Genomic DNA, 22,050 nt, shown 5'->3' with positions numbered 1-22,050 from the left:
AGGACTTAATTTGGAGGGCCAGGGGGGTCCAGGCTCTAATAGGAGGAATTTGAGGGTCCGGAACATGCCAGAACTGATCCTCATCGTCCAACTATCCCTTGTCTAAGCTCTCAAGGGGCTCAAATTGGCAATTAAAATCGCCTCCAACCAACAAAGCAACTGAGGGGTCAAGTGACAATATAAAGTGCTTTAGTGTTTCAATAGTACCAGATTCTTGGCCACTCTTAACTGGTATGGAATACATTTTTATTATGGCTACCTGTGACATATCTTTAAGTGTTAAAAGTACACATTGGACGTCAGGGGAGCTAGTTGGTATTTGAACTGCCTGTGCGCCCAAATGCGTACCCACCCATATTGTCAAACCACCCGAAGGCCTCCCCCTACCCTTTGTAGTTGCCAAGATATCAAAAGTAGCAAAACCAGTCCCTACATTCTCCTCCAGTGCCCAGGTTTCCTGCAGCAGACAAATGTCATGCCTCCGTATAAAGTTGCCCCACTCAGGTATAGATAGTTTATTCTTGATCCCAGCCACATTCCAGGACAAGATCTTTATTTTCCCATCTTCCACCCTATTACTAGCCGATAAATCACCCTTTTTTTGATTAGGGCTAGTTCGTCGTGTTCGCATATTAGATTCTAATATCGTTTCCCTAGCCTCATCACTTCGCAGCACATCAGATGAAAGGGAGGCCCCCGGATGTTCGGTAGTTTTTTTCACTAAAATCCCTCCCTCATCCATGCTCAGAGAGAGGGATGTTGATATATATTCAGAAGTACTACTCCCACCATTACCCGGCACTGTCACTATTTGAGTGCTCAAAATGTTATCAATATGCGATACAGGACTCTGTCTCACATATGGTCAATCAGCCTCTTCTAACATACTGAACCTATTCTTCTAAAGGGAGTAGTGAAAGTAGGGGGGTAGTTTGCCGCCAATCCTCCCAAGCTGACTGTCCCTGTTGTGCTCTGACCTGCAAAGTATTCTTGCCCCCCACACACCAAACATCTCTATTCAGCCCTGTTCTTGTTTGGGATGCCGGATAGAAATATGACAAATGTAGTGGAATAATTTGGGTGTTAGACCTAATTGGTGCCCTGCTGCAGATATAATCTACAGTAAGTGTGTGCCTAAAGTTGATAATGACACAATTTCCTGCGATGGCTTTAGGTGCGGTCCCAATCCAGTCTACTCTTCTTACACCCAGAATTTCACCAGAGATGTTGGAGGGAAGAGGCCTATTAGAATTAAGCCAGTGTACACATTTGTTTTTAATTCAGAATAGTCCTCCTTGTTTCCTTGGTTTAGGGGAGGAACACCAGCAAACACCACAACATATGGTAAGGACTCTGGTGGGAGATCTATACAGGGCAGTACAATTTGAGACCCCTCCCTAACAGTATTTCTGCTCACTTGTGGTTGCTTATCCAGACGTTTTGCCCCCACTTCGGTAACCCCTCTCTGCAGTATAGGATTACCGATGCCTATATCCCTAGACAAAGATGTAGTTAAGTCAGGGGTAGTCTTGGCAATTTGTTGGGGGGGAACAGATGGAATGTTTTTGCTAGCAGGGGGGAATTTCATGATTGGGAGCAGAGCTGGTAATAGGGTTCCCTAGTGGGCTAGTCAGTTGGGCTCTCCCTAGTCCTGTGTTATTAATAACAGATACTAGTCTGTCCAACCTAGATGACAGAGATTTGAAATGTGAGCCAAATACCTGTTCCATATGAGCCTGGAAATCTAGTAGCAGATGGGTAGCCCAAAGAGGTGCCCCCATAGAGGACAAAGAAGAGGGGTCATCATCATCAGATGTGGGAGCAATTAGGGGCATAGTTTTTTTTGTTACTTTTCTTTTCCCAGTCCTAGATTTCCTACTTACGGGGTAAGTTACAGGCACCTTATTGGCTACGAGATGTGGTGAAGTTTTAGCAGCCTCTAAAGCATTGGTTTCATTTAAAGCTGGCTGGGCACAGGGCAACTCGGCAAATGAACACAAAAGAGAAGAGTTAAAATCAGGGGGATTAGTAATAGCAATTGAAAAATCCTCCACAAATTGGGGGGGGTGGATTAGCAGGGGTAATTGATAATCGCCTCTCCGTGTTTTCTATAGCTGTGGCCACCACCGCAATAGTTTTTTGGAGCATTTTATCAATGGCTGTAAGACTTGGGAGGGGTTGTGTCGTTGCTGTCTGGCACCTGGTCATAGGGCGGGATGCAGTAGCCTTAGAGTTTTTGCTGTTTTTACCATTCCCTTTCATATTTACAAGCAGGGTAGGGTGCTCACGCTATTTATAATGTAACCTCTCTGCAGACGTAAGTGGCGCTAGACACTTGAGGGAATAGGTTATTGAATATATGAATCCTAAAGCCAAACACTTGTGGTTACAGCACCGATATACAGTTATCAAATCAATATTATTGTTTCCTTTTGTCAAATACCATGCAACAGTGGCAAGGACAAATGGGGGGCTGTCAATGGGGTGGCCCAGCCCGGCCTCTTCCGGCCCATGACGGCCACAGACGGCCCGCCCTTTGCCCGGGCTTCGACTGGCGCGCCTGCGCGCGTCCCGCGTAGTGGCGAGTCCGATTGTTTATGTACCGCTGGGTGGAGGCAACAACTGGCAGCAGGTGAGGCAGCCCCTCAGACCTCTGGGGCTTGTAGTCCGGCAACCTTGGGCTTCTCCCAGCAGCGACGCGTTTCCCGTGAAGCGGGAAGCGCTAGGTGTTTTTGAAGGCGCTGGGTGGAGGCAACAACTGGCAGCAGGTGAGGCAGCCCCTCAGACCTCTGGGGCTTGTAATCCGGCAACCTTGGGCTTCTCCCAGCAGCGACGCGTTTCCCGCGAAGCGGGAAGCGCTAGGTGTTTTTGAAGGCGCTGGGTGGAGGCAACAACTGGCAGCAGGTGAGGCAGCCCCTCAGACCTCTGGGGCTTGTAGTCCGGCAACCTTGGGCTTCTCCCAGCAGCGACGCGTTTCCCGCGAAGCGGGAAGCGCTAGGTGTTTTTGAAGGCACTGGGTGGAGGCAACAACTGGCAGCAGGTGAGGCAGCCCCTCAGACCTCTGGGGCTTGTAGTCCGGCAACCTTGGGCTTCTCCCAGCAGCGACGCGTTTCCCCTATATGCAACCTGTTGCCCGTGTGCCTAACCCCTATTGTGTGCAGCCTTCAACACAGTGCAGGGGAAACGGCAAAGCACTGTGCCCAACCTCAAGTGAACCCAACCGCTGCTATGAACAGCCTTTGGCTCATGCACATATAGTGTGTGTGGTTTCAAAACCCATATTTCAGGCAGGGAATTTCACACTTGTGACTTATGTTTCACTCTGGCAGAAATGACATAATTCCTGTGATTTATAGATTTCATTCAGTAGGAGGTTGCAGAAAATGTGGTTACTAGTTGAGGGGGGTAAAACCCTACTCAAGCAGCAACCACAATCTCTGTCAGGGTGAGACACAAGCAAACCCCAAATGAATTTGTGCTAGGCCTCTGGTAGCTTAGCACAAAAACAGACAGGCTTAACTTAGCGGCACTGTGAAAAGTATTTATTTAGCACTTGAAACAGTAACAAAGTGAATACACAACACAAGAAAAATCCCACATCAACTTAGAAAATAGAGTAAAAATGTAATAAATTATTTCAGACCAAAATGACAAAAATTCAATCAGTAGAACCAGAGATATGAAATTTCAAAGTTCTATTAAAAAACAGTGCCCATAAGCACGAAGTGGAAACTGTGTTATCTGGTCGCACTGGACCAGAAAGAAGTCAGAAGTTTATGCTGACCTCGATGGAGTGCGGCTGGATACAGGAACTAATTTAAGCCAGCTGAACAAAGTACCTTAATTCCTGGTTTGTGGATCGTTGCGAGATCCTGCGTCAAGAATGCATCGGGCAGCGGTGGTTTCATGGCTGCAGGGCTGCGACTTGAAGTCCCGGTCATTGTAGAGGATATTGTCGATGAGGGGCTTGTGATGCGAAGTCCTGCATCGAAGATGAGTCATGCTCCAGTGGTTTCGAAGAAGCTGCGGGGCTGTGATATGAAGACCTGCAACATCGGCAAGGATGCCGTCGATGAGGGACCTGCGATGCAAAGACCTATGTCGACGATGTTCCAGGAAGACTTCGGGCTGTGATGCGAGGTCCGACTTTGGGGATGCCTCGAGTTCTGGTGGTTCTGAAGCAGAGATGCAAAGAGATATGCTGTGTCAGTTCTGCTGATCGGGCCACAGCTGGGCTGTTAGAGCACCTTCAGGTCCACTTCCAGGGGCCAGGACATCATGTTTATTATTCAGACCGAAAACGAGCCTTCCTGCGAGAAGACTCCTGATGCTCCTGTGATGTGATTTCACTAAGCTGATCTTTGAGGTATGGGGTCCCCTATTCAAGCCTAAGAGACCTTCTATTAGACTAATAATAATATTAGCTTCTTAGTAAAGGGAAAGTGGTAGTATCCACTGTCATTATAACATGATCACCCCTTTTATATTCTATGGAATTGTAACTATGTTGATGGTTTTGATTTTAATCATTTGTCTGCTTGTATTAGCCAAAGTACTGCATATTAGGACACGTGGTCTATAAAAATAAACTCTTTTTATTTTCACCGTGTCTCTGTTGATTCTTGTTGTGGACTGATGTGAGAATAATATACGAACAGGTATTTCCGATTCCCACCATTCCTGAGTATGTACTGAGTCGCGTGTTCTGGGTTGTCTTTTCATTGGGACCGCCGAGCTAAATCTCGGATAACGAATGGGACACTTATGCTAGCCGGATACTGGGTTCTGGGTTCTGAGGTGAGTTTCTGGTACACCACAACTCACTGAGGTCCTGGGGTTCTACGCATAGTTCTGTGTATAAGCAGAATCCCTGCACCTACGCTGGTGGTGACTTACATGTATTAAAAAGGAACGTTTAGGCCTGGCAAAAGGTGTATATGGGCAGGTCGATATGGCAGTTTAAAACTGCACACACAGGCGGCAATGGCAGGCGAAAGCCATATTTAAAAGGCTAATTAAGTGGGTGCATAATTAGTGCTGCTGGCCAACGAGTAGCATTTAATTTACAGGCCCTGGGCATAGGGAGTATCACTTTACTAGGGTCTTATAAATAAATTAAATGTTTCAATTGGGTGTAAGACACTTTTAACATGTATAAGGGAGAGTGCATAAGCACTTTCGCACCGGTTAGCAGTGGTAAAGTGTGCAGAGTCCTTAAAACCAACAAAAACAAGTTCAGAAAACAGGAGGGTGAAGGCAAAATGTTTGATATTACCCCACAGAGAGGCCCAGGACCAACAATGGTCATAAATAAAAAAATGCGCCAGCTGCCCTATGGGCAGATGAGAAATCTGTCCCTCTAAATAAGACCCAAAGTCTCAAAGACCAAGAGTTGTGTTAAAGTGCACCGTGATTAATCAGCATCCTCTACATGAAAGGCAAACAAGTGTTGTTAACTGCACTTTGCAAACAGCACCATCAAACATTTTGCACTTCCTAAGGCATAGTCTGCTTATGAGTGGTGGAAGCAAAAGACACACAATTGATGGACAGAATGCAGAACAAATCAAAACATTCATCCCCTGTCAAGAGATCTGGGTTAAATCCATCATTCTTTTGCCCACCATGCCACCCCAGTTTAGACCTGGCCATATGCAAATCAGTATTGACCCTGTGCTTCATGGGAACAGTCCAGCCCGAACTGCCAAGCATCCTAGGATTGGTTTCGGGGTTTCACCTGTTTTGATTTGTCCTGCATTCCACCCATCAATTGGTATCTTTTGCTTTCTCGCCCTAAGTGCACCGGGTATGCCCAGACGTGGGTCCTGGGCTCACTGTGCCACTGGATTCAAGCTATCCCGGCTGATGAGGGGTGAAACCCTGAAACCAGTCCTAGGATGCTTGTTTCCGGTCCAGGGAGGACCTGGCTTGGCATTTTAGGCTGGACTGTTCCCATGAGGCACAGGGCCAAGACTGATTTGCATATGGCCAGGTCTAAAGTGGGGTGGCATGGTGTGCAAAAGAATGATGGTTTTACCCCAGATCTCTTGACTGGGGGTGAATGTTTTGATTTGTTCTGCATTCCGTCCATCAATTGTGTATCTTTTGCTATCAGTGGTGAAAAGCATGTAGTTACTTCAACTAAACTTTAAGCAACAGAACTTAACATTTTCCTTTGTTTTCACTGGTGAAAACCAAACTGAATAGGTCAGTATTTAATTAATTATTTTTTTAAAGTCATGTTTGTGAACTCTTCTGAGCACACTAGATTAATACCCTTGGTTGGCCTCCAGAGAAGCTACTTGACCCACCACTGTTTTTCCTAATGATTCACCTGGGCCTGCAGCCTCTCTTTCTCATTTTGTTTGGCTTTCATGATAAATGCTACGCAAACAAATGATGGACGGAATGCTGAACAAATCATACATTCACCCCCAGTCAAGAGATCTGGGTTAAATCCATCGTTCTTTTGCTCACCATTCCACCCCAGTTTAGACCCAGTCATATTCAAATCAGTCTTGACCCTGTGCCTCATGGGAACAGTCCAGACCAAACTGCCAAGCCAAGTCCTCCCTGGACCAGAAACAAGCATCCTGGGACCGGTTTCTGGGTATTATCCTTAATCAGCCAGGCTAGCTTGAATCACATGGCACAGTGAGCAAGGGACCCACGTCTGGGCATACCCATCCCACTTAGGGTGAAAAGTGCTACGCAAACAAATGATGGACGGAATGCTGAACAAATCATACATTCACCCCCAGTCAGGAGATCTGGGTTAAATCCAGCATTCTTTTGCTCACCATGCCACCCCAGTTTAGACCCAGATCTCTTGACTGGGGGTGAATGCTTTGATTTGTTCTGCTTTCCGTCCATCAATTGTGTGTCTTTTGCTTTCTCGCCCTAAGTGAGCCAGGGATGCCCAGACGTGGGTCGTGGGCTCACTGTGCCACTGGATTCAAGCTATCCTGGCTGATGAGGGGTTGTTAAATGGTAGCGGCAGTTTCAGTCGATAACCTTTCAAGTATTGCCCGGCGGTAATCGCCTCTTATACCATTCGATGATTAACCAACAAAAGAGGCAGGCGCCGGAGACTGGAAGGCAGGAAACAAAGTTTTATTCCGTCGGAGCAGAAAACGTCAGATCGGACAGCAAGGTATCGTCTCGAGGTGCTCTAACCGCATCGGGGGGATGTTCGCAGCGCCAGAGGGGTGCGCTGGCGATCGGCAATGAGCAGGGAGAGGGGCCATGGTGCCTAAAATGGCCGCAGTGTGTTTCTGCGAGCGGCGCTGGAGAGAGACAAGATGGCGCAGATAATGTTCAGTTACGAACTAAATTTCCACAGTCCTCCCTTTTAACATATCTCGCCAGCTTGTTTAGTTCGGATCTATCCCCATAATACCACGTACTTCTACCTCGTACAGAGCTTTCATATGTTCTGCTTCAAAGTTCAGAGTCTTAGGGCAGATGCAGTTTGTGAAAAGTGAACATAGAGGTGGCAAGCATTGAATCCCCAGGCAGCATCCACACAGTACCACAATCGGTATTAGGATAAACGTAAACAACCTCCACCCCCAGTCCTTTATTGTGTCCCAGAACCAACTCCCAAGCGACCATCCTTCTTGTTCTTGATGAACCTCTGAGGAAAGTCTGTGGAGGTGTTCGATCGCCTTGTAGACTGAGGGTGAGTTATCCGGTACGTAAGTACAACAGCTGGATCCAATGATGCGGCATGCTCCTCCACAGTCAGCCAGAACCACGTCTAGAACGAGGCGGTTCTGAAGAGCTACCAGGCGGACGGCCTGAAGCTCAGCGGTGTTGTTGGTGAGGATGCCGGCTGTAATGTTCATTGTGGTTTCGACTGCCTGGGTTAGGTGCCGGATGGCACGGCTGTTTGCCATTGGACCCCACAGTGGAACAAGTCCCTTTACTGCATCCATGAACTGTGCTCCAGTGGAGTCGGCTTGTACAATGTCCTTTGCACGTTTCTGCCGGTGATGGTTTGCTGGAGCCACATATGTTGGAGGAAGGATAAAAGCGATGTAGCAGGTGCCTCCCCAACCTTTCAGGAGCCAGGTGTAGGCCTTAGTACCACAGACGAAGTACATATTTGGGGAGGTAACAAAGGAGGGTGGGTCAACTGAGTCCAATGTTCGGGTGATGAGACAGGAACTGTGGCCTACCGGCTGTGTTCCTAGGCCTTCGAGGCACACCAGACCTGTGATGTTGACGACGGATAGGGCCACTGTTAGGGTGGCGGCCGTTCGTTTCCGGAGGTAAGAGAAGGTGGGTCTGGCTGGGTTGTTGAACACCTGCATTTCAACTCGCTCCTTGGCAGGGATGTCCATATGGAAGAGGTGTTTGATCTCAAAGGACAAAAGGGGGCAGAGGTTTTTCCAGTTTGGTTCAGCCAGAACCCATGATAGAAGTGCGACACAGTTTTGCCGGAAGCGGCATTGTCCTTGTAACTTTCTTGCAGGAGGATTAGCCAAGCAAGGCAGGAGCCATGGACAGAGAAGGGCGAAGGGATGAAAGGGATAGAATGTCCAGTGGCATGTGGTAGCAATCCACAAATCCAGCAGTTAGTGGCATTGGCGGCAAGATTGTGTTGGTGGAGCAGTTGCACAAAAGAGTTATTCCAGAACTCCTTACGTCTTTCTCGAAGTTGGGGTGAAAGTGAAATCAGATGGTGTTCTTTCATGGTGGTGGGTTGAGCAGTGGTCAGCAATGTCTTATGAGCGGGTGCATTTTCTTCCATGATCCAGAAAGTGACCATGAGAAGGAGGCAAAGGAGAAGGGTAATAAAAAGTGCAATAGTCTTTGAGCTGTGCATTTTGTCAGTCTTTGGGTTTTTGTAGTGGATCTTCGGACCTCCGGTTGCTTCCATCATCTTCATGTCGGGCGCTTCCATCACCTTCAAGGGACTCGGTAGCGGGCAGAACCACAGACTTTGTTTAGTTTCTCTCCTGGAGGCCTTTGAGGTGACTAGGCTACCGCTCTGAGATTTCAACTTAGTTCGTGGTCTGCTTAGCCGAAGTTCCCTCCTTTCGTCGTAGGTTATACCCTTCTTTGGATGGCATAGTGGGATCGGGATATTCAGTCAATTCAAGTGTCTCTGTATTCGGGTAGCAGCTCAGGGATGGTCGGTCTTTGTCCAGAAGTTCCTCTTGGGCGGTGATGTTGTCGGTGGTCGTCAGGGTCGATGATACCTTCTTGCAGTGGTGTGCATGCAGCCAATTACGTTTCCACTCCACTCGAAGAGCTGTTCGGGTGGTGATCAGGACTTGCAGGGGGCCCGTCCACCGGGGCTCCAGACTCTTGGTGCGCTGGAAGTTGCGCACTAGGACAAAGTCGCCGGGTTGGATGTCGTGTCCGGGGCCCCTGGAAGCATCGGGAATGGCTTGCAGCACCGGCTGATGGATAACAGACAACGTTTTAGTTAGATTGTACAGATAGTCAGACATGAGGACGTCCGGGACGTCGTGAATGGATGCTGGTTTTGGTGCAGTCCAAAGGTTCATGGGTCGCCCGAAGACGACCTCGTAGGGGGTTAAGTGGTGTTTGGTAGGAGTGGAACGCATTGATAGCAATGCTAGTGGGAGGGCGTCTGGCCATTTCAGTCCTGTGGTGGCAACTATTTTGGCTAGTTTGAGTTTCAATGTGGCATTATGTCGCTCAACCAAGCCTGCAGATTGGGGGTGGAAGACCGCATGAAACTTCTGTTTTGCACCCAACCCTTTTAAGATGAGTTGGATAACTTCGGCTACGAAGTGGGGGCCGTTGTCGCTCCACAAAATTCGACAAAGGCCGTAACGGGGGAAGAATTCTTTCAGTAGTACTTTTGCGGTAGTCATAGCAGTGTTGTCGCGGGTTGGGTAGGCTTCCACCCATTTGCTGAAGGCGCACACAACGACAAGCACGTACTTCAGGGTTTGGCTCCTTTCTAACTGAATGTAGTCCATCTGTAGGACCTCAAAGGGGTGACTAGGAACCCCAAACCCTCCCCGGGGTACAGCAGTTCCTTTACCAGGGTTGTGTTGGAGGCATATCAGACATTGTTGGACTAGGCGTTTAGCTGAGTCTGGGATTTTGTCGTTGTGCCAGACTTTGGAGATGAGTTCAATCATGGGGGCAGACCCTATGTGTGCGGGGGAGTGTTTCATGGTCAGCATGGGAATCAGGTATCAGTCAGGTAGCAACCATTTGTTCGTGTCTCTAGTTCGCCAGCAGCCTTCATCGTCTTTCAATCCCACCCGTGCCCATTCGGTCAATTCGTGTGGTGAGCTGGCCAATTGTATGTCTCTAATGGTTTCCCTAGCATCCTTCCATTTTTCAGTTTGTGACCTGGTCACGTACATGCGTGTTGTTGACCTATTCTCGGCTGTGGTTCGGGCAGTGATGTCAGCCAGCGCATTTCCCTGTCCTATAATGTCCGTCACCTTTTTGTGTGCCTGGCATTTGATCACAGCTAGCCGTGTGGGGAGGAGGACAGCTTCGGTCAGAGCGGAGACTAGATCTCCATGTAGGATGGGTGTGCCATGGGAAGTCAGGAATCCCCTCTCCTTCCATAGGAGCCCAAAGTGGTGAATCACCCCGAAGGCGTACTGGCTGTCGGTGTAAATGTTTGCGGTTGTCCCCGCTGCTAGGATGCATGCTCGTGTGAGAGCAATCAGTTCAGCCGCCTGTGCGGATCGCTGTGTGATGCGGGCTGTCTCAACAACTGTCCGGGCCGTGGTGACTGCATAGGCGGCTGAGGTGGTGCCGTCGGGGAGCTTGATGCATGAGCCATCTACCCACAGCTCTCCATCAGGATCTAGAAAGGCAGTATCTCGGAGGTCAACCCTACTCTTGGTCTGTTCGTCGGTGAGGGTCACACAGTCATGTTTAGGGGACGCATTGGGGTCATTGTCAGGGAGAGGTAGCAGAATGGCTGGGTTCAGAGTGGCGCATCGTTTCAACGTGATGTGGGGTGCAAGCAGAGTCAGTTCATAACCAGTCAGTCGTGCGCTAGTCAGGTGTTGAGTCTTAGTCTGGTTCAGGAGGGTGTCAACTGCATGGGGTACTAGCACGGTGAGGGGGTTTGAAAGCACGATCCCCTCACTTTGTCGGATAGAGACAGCAGCGGCGGCTACCGCTCGAAGGCAGGCGGGCAAAGCTCTGGCTACAGGGTCAAGAGTGGCAGAGAAGTAGGCACAAGGGCGTTGCTTGGGACCTATGGACTGGGTTAGAACAGACAACGCGCATCCCTCCCTTTCGTGGGTGAAGAGGGAGAAAGGTTTAGTGTAGTCTGGGGTTCCTAGGACTGGTGCTGAGCAAAGGGCATCTCGTAATTCTTTGAAGGAGGATTGGCATTCGGGTGTCCAGGGGAGGGGGAAGCAGGGAAAGCAGAGGTTTTACAATAAGACTGAAGTTTGGCAACCACTGTCGACAGAAGGAGGTGAGGCCTACCAGAGACCGCACTTGCTTCTGAGTTTTGGGAACAGGGGTTTCTAGGATGGTCTGAATTCGGTCAGGTGTAAGCTTCCTCCCATCTTTGGATAGGAGGTGGCCTAGGTATGTCACTTGGGGTTGGCAGAATTGCAACTTCTTCCTGGAGACCTTGTGACCGTTCTCCGCGAGGAAGTGGAGGAGGTGGATGGTGGCTGTGACTGCAAGCGGAGTGGTGTCGGCCGCCAAAAGAATATCATCGACGTACTGTATTAACACCACTCCGTCCGGTAGTTGAACTGCATCCAGTTGTCTCTTGAGGGCTTGGCTATATATGCTGGGACTCTCAGTGTAGCCTTGTGGTGCCCTACAAAATCTGTACGAACGGGCTTTTAAGGTGAAGCCGAAAAGGTAGCGGCTGTCTGGGTGGATGGGGATGGAAAAGAATGTGTTCTTGAGATCAATAACGGTAAAGGTAGTGGCAGTGGACGGAATCAGGGTGAGGATGGTGGTGATATCTGAGACTACGGGGTACTGAGGTATGACTACTTTGTTAACCTCTCGTAAGTCGACAATGAAGCGGTATGCTTTCTCATCTCCCTCGCCTTGCTTCTTAACAATGGGTAGAATAGGGCTGTTGCAAACATTACTAACTACTTCTTCTACCACTCCTGCATCGACTAGGGACTGGATGATTTCCACCAACGCCTTCTCGCCTTCGGGCGATATCCGATACTGTGGAAGCTTTGGGAGCACTGCGTCCGGTCGGACAGTTATGTGTACAGGGTCGATCACCATGCGTCCTACGTCTGAGTCGATTTTAGCCCATAGATGTGTGGGTAACGTGTCAAGTAGGGACAGGTCAGCATCGGTTATGGAGAACATACGTCGTGCGAGGCAAGGCCTGAACAGATCTGGGTTATCGTGCAGTATGACTCGAACTCCGTCTGGGGAACATCTGATGGTAGCCCGGAAATGTTTTAGTAAATCAAGACCCATAATTGCGTCGGGGGTGTTGGAGGAGAGCAGAAATGTCGTGTCAGTGGTGTTATTTTCCAAGTCAAAGGAGATTGGTGCGGACAAGGGATTAGTGGAGGGCGTTCCATCAAAGCCTATTGAGGTTACATGTGAGCCAGACAAGGGTGCCCTTGGGATCAGCAGTATCTACCAAAAATGGAGACTTTGTGCCCAGGACCTTAGCAGTGACGTAAGGACCTTGCTGGTCAACACGGAGTTCGACTGGATCCCTCCCTTGCCCCTGGCGGTCCTATGCAAAGTCATGGGTGTTTTCGTAGTCGGACTGCTGGCACTGGTTCTGTCGGGGGCGGTCGAAGGTGTTTGGTCTGTCTGACCTGTCGTTGGTGGTGTCGTTCGTGTACCCTCGTCCCTGTCCTCTATTTCTGGGGCTGTTTGCTATGTCTCTTGTGTCCCTATTCTTGTTCATATCCAGTAGGACCGGGCACTGGGATTTCCAGTGTCCGAACCTTTTACAGAACACACACTGATTCTCGTCTAAGTCCCTGCGTCCAGCGTAGGATGTGGGTGCATGGTCTCTAGGGGGTAGTTTTCTAGGAGCAGTCGGTTGGTAGTTTCCCTTGGGAGGTTCCCTTCCTATGGTCACCCCTTGCAACTGTGCGATCATTACCCTTTCCTTCAGCTCCTTTTTCTTTCTCTCGGACGCCCTATCATTCTCATTCTTTTGGTGTTCGTAGTACTGGGCCATCTGGAGGATAGCCGCGGGTTTGGAGGCTGCCCAACTACTCTCGCTGGTCTGTAACTTCTGGGAGACTTCCTGTGACAGACCTTTCACATAATTCTGGACAAAGAGGTGATGTCCGGTTGCAGTGGTCATGTCCTGGCCACTATAATCGGAAAACACTGTCTCGAATCGAGAGAAGTATTCGGATACATCCTCCTGGGGTTTCTGTCGGCAAGCCGTCACTATCGACCAGTCTACCTTCCTTTCTGGGATTAGGGTCTTTCATTTCTGAACAATCTTGTCTGGGAGTTCCAATATGGCCTTTAGAGGTTTCTGTCCAGGTTCTCACTGCTTATCTATGGTATCGAGTTGTACCCAGGTATATCCGAACGGCTCAGCGTGGTCGACTTTCCGGATTTGCTTCCACACATCAGCCGGCAGACATAACCCGAAGAACAAATCGATATCCGCCAAGGTCATTATAGTTGAACCTAAGGCCGTACCTAGTTCTGTGTAAAAGGCAGTCGGGTTCTTTCTTAAGTCGGGTAGGGTTTTTCTAAAGGTCAGGATGTCTTGTCGGTCCCATGGCTGATAGACCCAGTTATATACAACCCTTCCCTTCACATCTTGGTGGTTGATGTCATCGTGTGTTCCCTGACCTCGTGGGGGGACCCAGTAAGGAGCGGCTTCCTTGATGGGCATCATGGTATCAGCTTTTCCTCCCTGGGGTTCAGTCGCTATGGGGGTTTCTGTCTTGGTCGTCTGCCTGTGTTCTTTAAGATGTCGGAAGACTTCGAGTGTACGTGTGAAGAGGTCCGTCACATCGCCCTCTCCCCCTTCCCCAATATCAACCTTTCTATACAAGGTTGTTAAGCCTTCGGGACCTCTATCCTGGTACCTATCCTCATAGGCATTCAGAGTGTGATAACAAAGTCGTACGACTAAGTGTCGTCTGTGGTTGTCGGCATACGAGTTATACATATCTGTCACATATTCCTCACTTTCCTTCCGTTCTACTAGTGTTCTCACTACCTTATCGATTCCGGCTCGTTCACCCTTTGTTAGCCGACTCATTCTGGCGGAATCTTTCTTTCTCGTCTCGGGGTCATCTAACGTTATTGCTAACGTTGTGTTCAGTACAAGAGGCTCAGCCGGCGCGGAGGCCGTGAGGACCGAGGCCCTGGTACTGCTTTCGCTTGCGTTCGGGGGTTGTGGGTGCTGCACTATAGGTTGGGAGGGAGCGTATGGAGGGGGCATGTAGATGATCGGAGGACCTAATAGCAATTCATCGTTCGCCCGTTGCTTGGAAGGCAACTCAGGGTAGAGCGTAGAGGGGGTCCTAACAGGGCACTGGTCTGACGTTTCAGATTTTTGTCTTGTTTAGCTTCCTTTCTCTCCTTTATTTCTTCCTCTAACCTTCTAGCGGCAAGGTGAGCTGCCTTTCGTAGTTCTTTTTCTGCCTTTACTTCTTCTCTCTTTTTCCGTTGCGTTGTTTCTTTGCGCCACATGCCGATACTGTCGAGCATAGTGGGCGTCGTTTTATTGCTACGTAGAGCTATTTCTAGCGTTTCTATTTTATGGTCATCAAAGGATCCCATCAGTGGCCACTGACTTTCGGAGTCCTTCTTTGTATATTTATGCCATAGTTTGCTATAAACTACAGCGACTAGTCCATATTTAGTAAACATGTCCTTATTAGGGGTGCCTTCCAGTGGAGCCGGATGGTTCATCTCTAATAAGCGGTCCGGGCAGACCCAACTACCAATCAGTGGGGAGAAGATAGGCATGACGGGTTACAACGGGGACAAAAGTCTGCACTACCTATCTTTTCACTGCTTGCAAAGACTAGACAGAATATCTCTATTCCACGTTATTTGTAAGCAGAGAATACCTCCAAAGAACCAATATCGAACAACCAGTGTTCGGACAATCAATCAGTGGGGAGAAAAATAGGCACGACAGATTACAAAGGGGGACAAAAGTCCGCGTTGCCTACCTTTCACTATCTGCAAAGACTAGACAGAATATTTCTATTCTACGTTATTTGCAAACAGAGAATATCTCAAAAAGCACTATTCGTCAAAAACAATCAATGTTCGGACAATCAATCAGTGGGGAGAAAAATAGGCACGACAGATTACAAAGGGGGACAAAAGTCCGCGTTACCTACCCTTCACTATCTGCAAAGGGAGAGAGAGTATCTCTATTCTTCCCCGTTTGTAGGCAGCGAATATCTCAAAAAGAACAATCAAATAAGCAATACTAGTATTTTCAATCAATCAATCAATCGTTTCGCAATTTGTCGTGTTACACGACCTTACCCGGACCGCATGGACAGTTTCTCGTCTTCCGCCTCCAGCGCCCGATCGTCCTCTACTCTCCGTATTTGCCGCGGCACTCCTGATGGTTCCCAGTCAGGACCGTAGATCACTTGAGAGAGGTCTGCTCGGAACCAGTGAAGTTCGGATGATCGGCTGCCAGACGAGGGTCTATCGGGCAGGAGCTCTTCACGATTGTTGCAGTTGTTCACTCTGTCGTCGGGACCTCTCTCTTTGGATCCACGTGTCGCTGATGGGCCCCACATTTGGGACGCCAATTGTTAAATGGTAGCGGCAGTTTCAGTCGATAACCTTTCAAGTATTGCCCGGCGGTAATCGCCTCTTATACCATTCGATGATTAACCAACAAAAGAGGCAGGCGCCGGAGACTGGAAGGCAGGAAACAAAGTTTTATTCCGTCGGAGCAGAACACGTCAGATCGGACAGCAAGGTATCGTCTCGAGGTGCTCTAACCGCATCTCTGAGGCCTGGCCTCTTATACACAAGTTTATTGCTTTATTACACGGTTTATGGTACATGGCACATTCTTGAGATTGCTTTGATACATGAAAGAACATCCTCGGAATCCCCACTTCAAGCTCGTTCCCACACATATCTACAGTAGAAGTCCCCACCCTACCCACAGTAGGAGATGGCTATCACACAGCCGGACATTCTGCCAATTCCCAGGGGTGTGTGCGACTGGTCGGGTCTCAGGGGGTGGGGACCTTGATCTACTGTAATACCTTTGATGTGAGGTGTTTTCCCTTACAGTAGGGGCAATAAACTGCATCCGCAGGGCTAGGTGATGGCCTGGGATCGGTTCGGACAATCGGGCGCAGAGGAAGGGGGTTATCAAAAGGATGTATGACCATGTATGGGATGAAAGGAGGTGTTGGTCAGGCGCGGGATGTGGTTCCATGGCAGGGTCGCGCAGAAGGAGAGGGTTTATGGCCCATGTATGAGAGAGCGGGGGGTGGTCAGCGTGCGGGGGGATGTTCGCAGCGCCAGAGGGGCGCGCTGGCGATCGGCAATGAGCGGGGAGAGGGGCCATGGTGCCTAAAATGGCCGCCGTGTGTTTCTGCGTGCGGCGCTGGAGAGAGACAAGATGGCGCAGATAATGTTCAGTTACGAACTAAATTTCCACAGGGTGAAACCCTGAAACCAGTCCTAGGATGCTTGTTTCCGGTCCAGGGAGGACCTGGCTTGGCATTTTAGGCTGGACTGTTCCCATGAGGCACAGGGCCAAGACTGATTTGCATATGGCCAGGTCTAAAGTGGGGTGGCATGGTGTGCAAAAGAATGATGGTTTTACCTCAGATCTCTTGACTGGGGGTGAATGTTTTGATTTGTTCTGCATTCCGTCCATCAATTGTGTATCTTTTGCTATCAGTGGTGAAAAGCATGTAGTTACTTCAACTAAACTTTAAGCAACAGAACATAACATTCTCCTTTGTTTTCACTGGTGAAAACCAAACTGAATAGGTCAGTATTTAATTAATTATTGTTTTAAGTCATGTTTGTGAACTCTTCTGAGCACACTAGATTAATACCCTTGGTTGGCCTCCAGAGAAGCTACTTGACCCACCACTGACAATAATCCCTAAAGACCTGCAACCTTTTGAAGCCTTTTACTTCAAGTGCTTTAATTTTTGCCATAGAGTTCTAATGGTTCTGTCTGTAAAACAATGTAAAATAGATTGTTCTGAGCTCATGAAGATAACTTTTCTCACAGCTCGGTAATTTCGGTCATATCAAGTTACTTTTATCTTTTCTTGTCTATTTGAAGCTTGGGAGAGTGGTGGCTACTATGCCTGCTGGTTACAGTTTGGGACATTTGCTAATATGGGTTCATACATCCTACCAAGAACATCAACTACACAATACACCACAAGATGGGTTCATCTGCCACTTTAATTGTATCTTTTGTTGGGATGGTATAGACCTGAATCAAGTGTTTTGCTTCTATATAAACTTACAGCAAATTACAAGTTATGCATTACAATTACCACGTCGATTAAATTAACTAAATATAAACTTATCAGGTTTCAGAAGTCTGAAAAGGGTAGTCAGCCTTACTCTAGGCACATAGGGCTTCATTATGATGTCGTTTGGAGTTGCTTCCGATCGACATCTCTGCGGTTGCGGAACCGACTGACCTCCGGTTGGTGGTCCTGAAACTGCAGTTACGATGCAACTGCATATGGTGCGGTCGCAAACCTCCATTTCTCTACGGGAGCTTTTGCAGCGGCCGGAATCCGGCCACAGCACAAGCTCCCTTAGAGAAATGGCAGTTTCTGTAAATCCCTGCACCGTGTGGCAGGCAAGGTGCCCTCCACACGGTGCTGGGATTTATAGTGGGGCACCATAGATACCACCCCAGCCCACAACCACAGGCCATGGGGAGAAGGGGGCCCTTCTAGGGGTCCTGCTAGGGGCCCGCAGAGTTGCTTTCTGAAAGGCTTTCGATGTCAGAAAGCCCAACATGGAAAGCCTGTCAGAAACCGACATCATAATCTCGAAGGCGTAAACGCTATCCTAAAGGGATCATGTGTGGTTTCCGACAAGCCAACGGGCACCTTGAGCCTGTCGGAAGCCAGTCGGATTGACCAGCCAGTTTGGACTCTGACTGCCATCATTGAAATACGGGGGTCAGAGTTTAAACCAACCATGTCAGTCAGTAAGCCTCCGACAAGCGGTCGGAAGCTTACCAACCAACATCTAAATCAGGCCCATAGTGTTTTGAAATGATGATTATAAAATATGTTTTTCACCTTTACCTAGAACAATATTCCACCTTCATCTAAATGAATGTTTGTCAGAAACCCTTCCAGAGGGCCACGTTGCACGCAGGGGCTACTGGGCCCAACGGTTGGGGTTGAGGCCTTTTCTCCTGATATTATGGGGTCCGACCTACCAGAGATCCTGAACAAGTGGGCCAAGCACTCTTTCTCCACCTGAATCTGTAGTAACATGGTTGAGCAGTCTACTGCTCCCTCAGGGGTGAGGGGGGATTTGGATACAGGGCAGTGAACACAGGCTCACAACTCAATATGCATGCAGCAGCAGCAATAAACTATTGTCCAGCCAAATACACACTTTTATGAGAAAAAAATAAGTATTTTATTACTACAGCTACCAACACAAAGGAAGAATACGACATTCACAAACACCTACACAGTCCCCCTAGAGGTCGGGGCTCTAGTGTTTCTTTGGCAGTTCCCTGTCCCACTCCCTCCTCGCTCTATCAATAGTGGTTTTTCTCCATTCACTATTGGCAGCATCCAGGGTATGCCCCACTAGTAGTCCAAATCTCAAGAGTCTACTCCGTTCAAAAGTCAAAGGTGTTCCAGCACCACAGCATTATCTAGTAGCTAGTTCTCCTGTGGCCAACTGGCCAGCATTCAGTTGCCTGCAGCGACCAGAGGGTCCTTGAAGCTCCTTGTTACCAGTAGGTCTTTTGGTCTCTTCCACAATGGGAAGAAAGGTGATGAGATGTTCCCTGTGTTGATCCCTTGTCTGAGGGTTGATGCGTGGGTGTTCCCATGGCTGCCTCACTCCTTTGACAATGCTCTGGATCAACACACACCTCTGGTAAGTTCCGATGACCCCCACTCTGGCATATGGGGTCACCGCTTCCCAACTGCACTCAGGCACTGACCCGTTTAGCACAGCAGGTGTCCACCCGACAGACCCTCCTAGGATAAGGGGTTGCAGATCCTCAGCTACACATGGGCTCTGGCCTGATCAGCACAGGTTTAGTAAAGTTCACGTGCAGCAGCCCCTACTTGCATACAGAGTTGCAGATCCTTAGCTGCACACGGTCTCCAGCCCGATTAGCACAACGTTCACCACAGCTCATCACACAGCGGCATTCCCCTGGCATAGAGAGATCGCCGACTTTGGCCTGAACATGGGCAATGACCCAATCGATGCAGCAGCCATTTCCTTCACCTCACAACAGAAGTTCATGTGACAGGATTCCCCACTGGACCGCGCTCCCTCCAAAGCTCTCTTCTTCCTCACAGGGCACACTGGTCTTGGAAAGCAGGCGGTCGATGGTGTTCCAGGCTCCAGGGCAGGTTGTCTTGGATTCCTTGGGGGATGCCCCCCTCCCCCAGCAGGGAGCCTAACATGTCCTGGTCACAGTCAGAAGTCTTGCAGAGCTTCCCTTCCTCACACAGCCCGTCTGGCTGCTTTGCAGATAACACTTTTTGTGATCTCATAACCAGTTGCTTCGACAGATCACATTGTGCTTCCCCCCCCATGAAGGGGCTGGGTCTGGTCAAGGTTCTATCTGCCCTGGCCCAGGGATCTGAGGCAATGTTTGTGGCTGGGTGATGCATAGTTGCACCCGGCTTGGTGCTGGGGACAAAAGGAGGCTGTCCTGAGCCTGACTGGGGGAGTATTATATGGTACACCAGGGGTGCTGTGGGAATAGAGCAGGGGCCGGAGTTGAGAATGTGTTAAAAGTCCCTGCCCCAATGCAGTTTCACTGGATACACTGAACCTGGGCCGGCATCTATGGACCCTTAATTACCGGGTATGGAATTTGCAGACCTGGTAAATTAGGACAGGGAGACACAGGACCCCTTACAATGGCGAGTGGTGAAATGCCACCTGGAGTTACCACTCTAAGTGTAATTCCATCACTCATGATCAGAGCTTAAGGGCCTGAATTAGATCTTGGCAGACAGGTTACTCCATCACAACAGTGACGGATATCCTATCCGCCGAAATATAAATCCCATTATATCCTATGGGATTAATATTTCGGCAGACAAGATATCCGTCACCATTGTGTCAGAGCAACCCATCTGCCAAGATCTAAATCAGCCCCTTAATCTTTGATAAGCAGCACTGATGCCTGCGAACATGTATAAAGGGCTCAGTTCCCTAAAATAAGTGTTGGTGGTGCTCACCGGCGACCACTGGCTCAAATTAAGTACTGCTTAATCACAACAAACATGCAACACAAAGCAAACAAAAATAAGAAGGAGTGCAAAAGGTAGTACTGTTGAGTCCACTCTTGGACTGCCGTGTAGATGCCTGTCTGCATGTTGTGTCTTTTTTGGTGTTTGTCTTAACCAGGTGGTGTACACCCTGGAGCATCTCACCTTTCTAAGGCAACATTTTAGGAAAACATTGTAACATGTTTCAGCATACCTGCATAGAACTTTACAGAACTGTCATCATTTTAATGCCATGGTACCAAGGCACATCTACATTTTAATGCACAATGTGACACCTACCTGTACGATCTGGATCATCCTTATTCGATGACACTACATAACCAATTTCTTCTCCATCACTATGAATGTCTTCCTGCACTCCAGGAATGTCTGTCTGTTGGTTGTTCTTTAACTGTGAATGAATGCTTGAAAGGGAGTGGGAGGACTCTGCCCGACTGTTGCTTACTCGCACCCAAGTTGGACTGGATACTTGTTGTTCATCTTCCATTTGATGCAGGTATGGGATCTCACAAATTCCATTTTTATCCAAATACAACTGCTTCAGTCTAAAACCACAAAAACAAGTAAATCTAGCAGTGCTGCTGTTTGGTGGCTGATTCACTGACCCACCCTTTCCACTGATTTTACTAACTTTGAGCTTATGCTCCAAAACACACATGAATAGCTCTCCCCCCCACCAACGTATGTTCACTCCATTCACTCTTGTCCTTCAGCAGTCAAGACTCCCCCCAAAAACAGCAAAAGATAATCAGACGTATTTCATCAGGATGTCCGATTGTGCAATGTATCAACTTGGCAACAATCATTTGGCAAAGGAATCAGGTCTAGTGTTGACTGCCAGCCTATTAGCTTTGCCAGTGTTAAAGTGAAGTTATAGTTGGGTAAGGTACTAAGCTTTTAGCTTACATTAAATATATTCTAGAAATTCACTGAAATAACACAAAGGGTAAAATGACTATATAGTTAGGGCCTGTTATAAAATAAAAGCTAACGTTTGAAAAACACTAAAACAAGTTATAGTTCACCGAGCTAACTATAACTTATACCCCTCCACCATGCACTGATCATAACCGCACATATTACATCACTCATGACATGTTATATGACATCATGGATAACATCTCAAATAACTAAGAAAAAGCCCTCTCGACCAATCAGAATGCCCTATTTTTTTTTTAATCTACGGTACCGCTGGAGTATCACAGTACCAAGCATCCAAATATCACTATACTTTGAAGTTTCATTTTCTAAAATGGCTGAATGGATTTACACCAAATCACAAAAGCACACTTTCTGAGTTAAGATCTACCTGTCTGTCAAATAATAATTTTTCATTCAGTTCAGCTGCATTTCTTGAATCTCTTCCCAAAATTCTTATGGGAAATTACACTGGAAACATACATTTTGGGACCCTCCATTTCCTCGCCCCCCACTTGATGGATCACCACCAAAACTTTTCAGAAAGGAGCAGAGGTGGATGAACTTTTTTTTAAAAACATTTACTTTTGGTGATTATTGCTTAAATAGCACCAAAGTCATTAGCAAAGCAAAAAGAGGTTTTTCTTCTGAAAACTTTGACCTAACTATAACTACACTGTGGCGGCTCTTATTTAAATTTAGCCTTAAGATAACTTTC

At 48.2% G+C, this 22,050-nt stretch overlaps 1 protein-coding gene across 1 annotated transcript in view; it reads right to left on the bottom strand.

Moving 5' to 3' along the window:
- Nucleotides 1-22,050, bottom strand: part of XRRA1 (X-ray radiation resistance associated 1) — a 314,818-nt gene that overhangs the window by 104,481 nt on the left and 188,287 nt on the right. The window contains exon 9 of the mRNA XM_085623358.1: nucleotides 20,694-20,959. Within this exon, the coding sequence (XP_085479484.1) occupies nucleotides 20,694-20,959 (266 nt within the window). The remainder of the gene's footprint in view (nucleotides 1-20,693; nucleotides 20,960-22,050) is intronic.

This window comes from Triturus cristatus, chromosome 8 (genome assembly GCF_964204655.1).
Source record: "Triturus cristatus chromosome 8, aTriCri1.1, whole genome shotgun sequence".
In the NCBI taxonomy this organism is placed as follows: Eukaryota; Metazoa; Chordata; class Amphibia; order Caudata; family Salamandridae; genus Triturus; species Triturus cristatus.
This window is presented reverse-complemented; position numbering and strand designations above follow the sequence as displayed.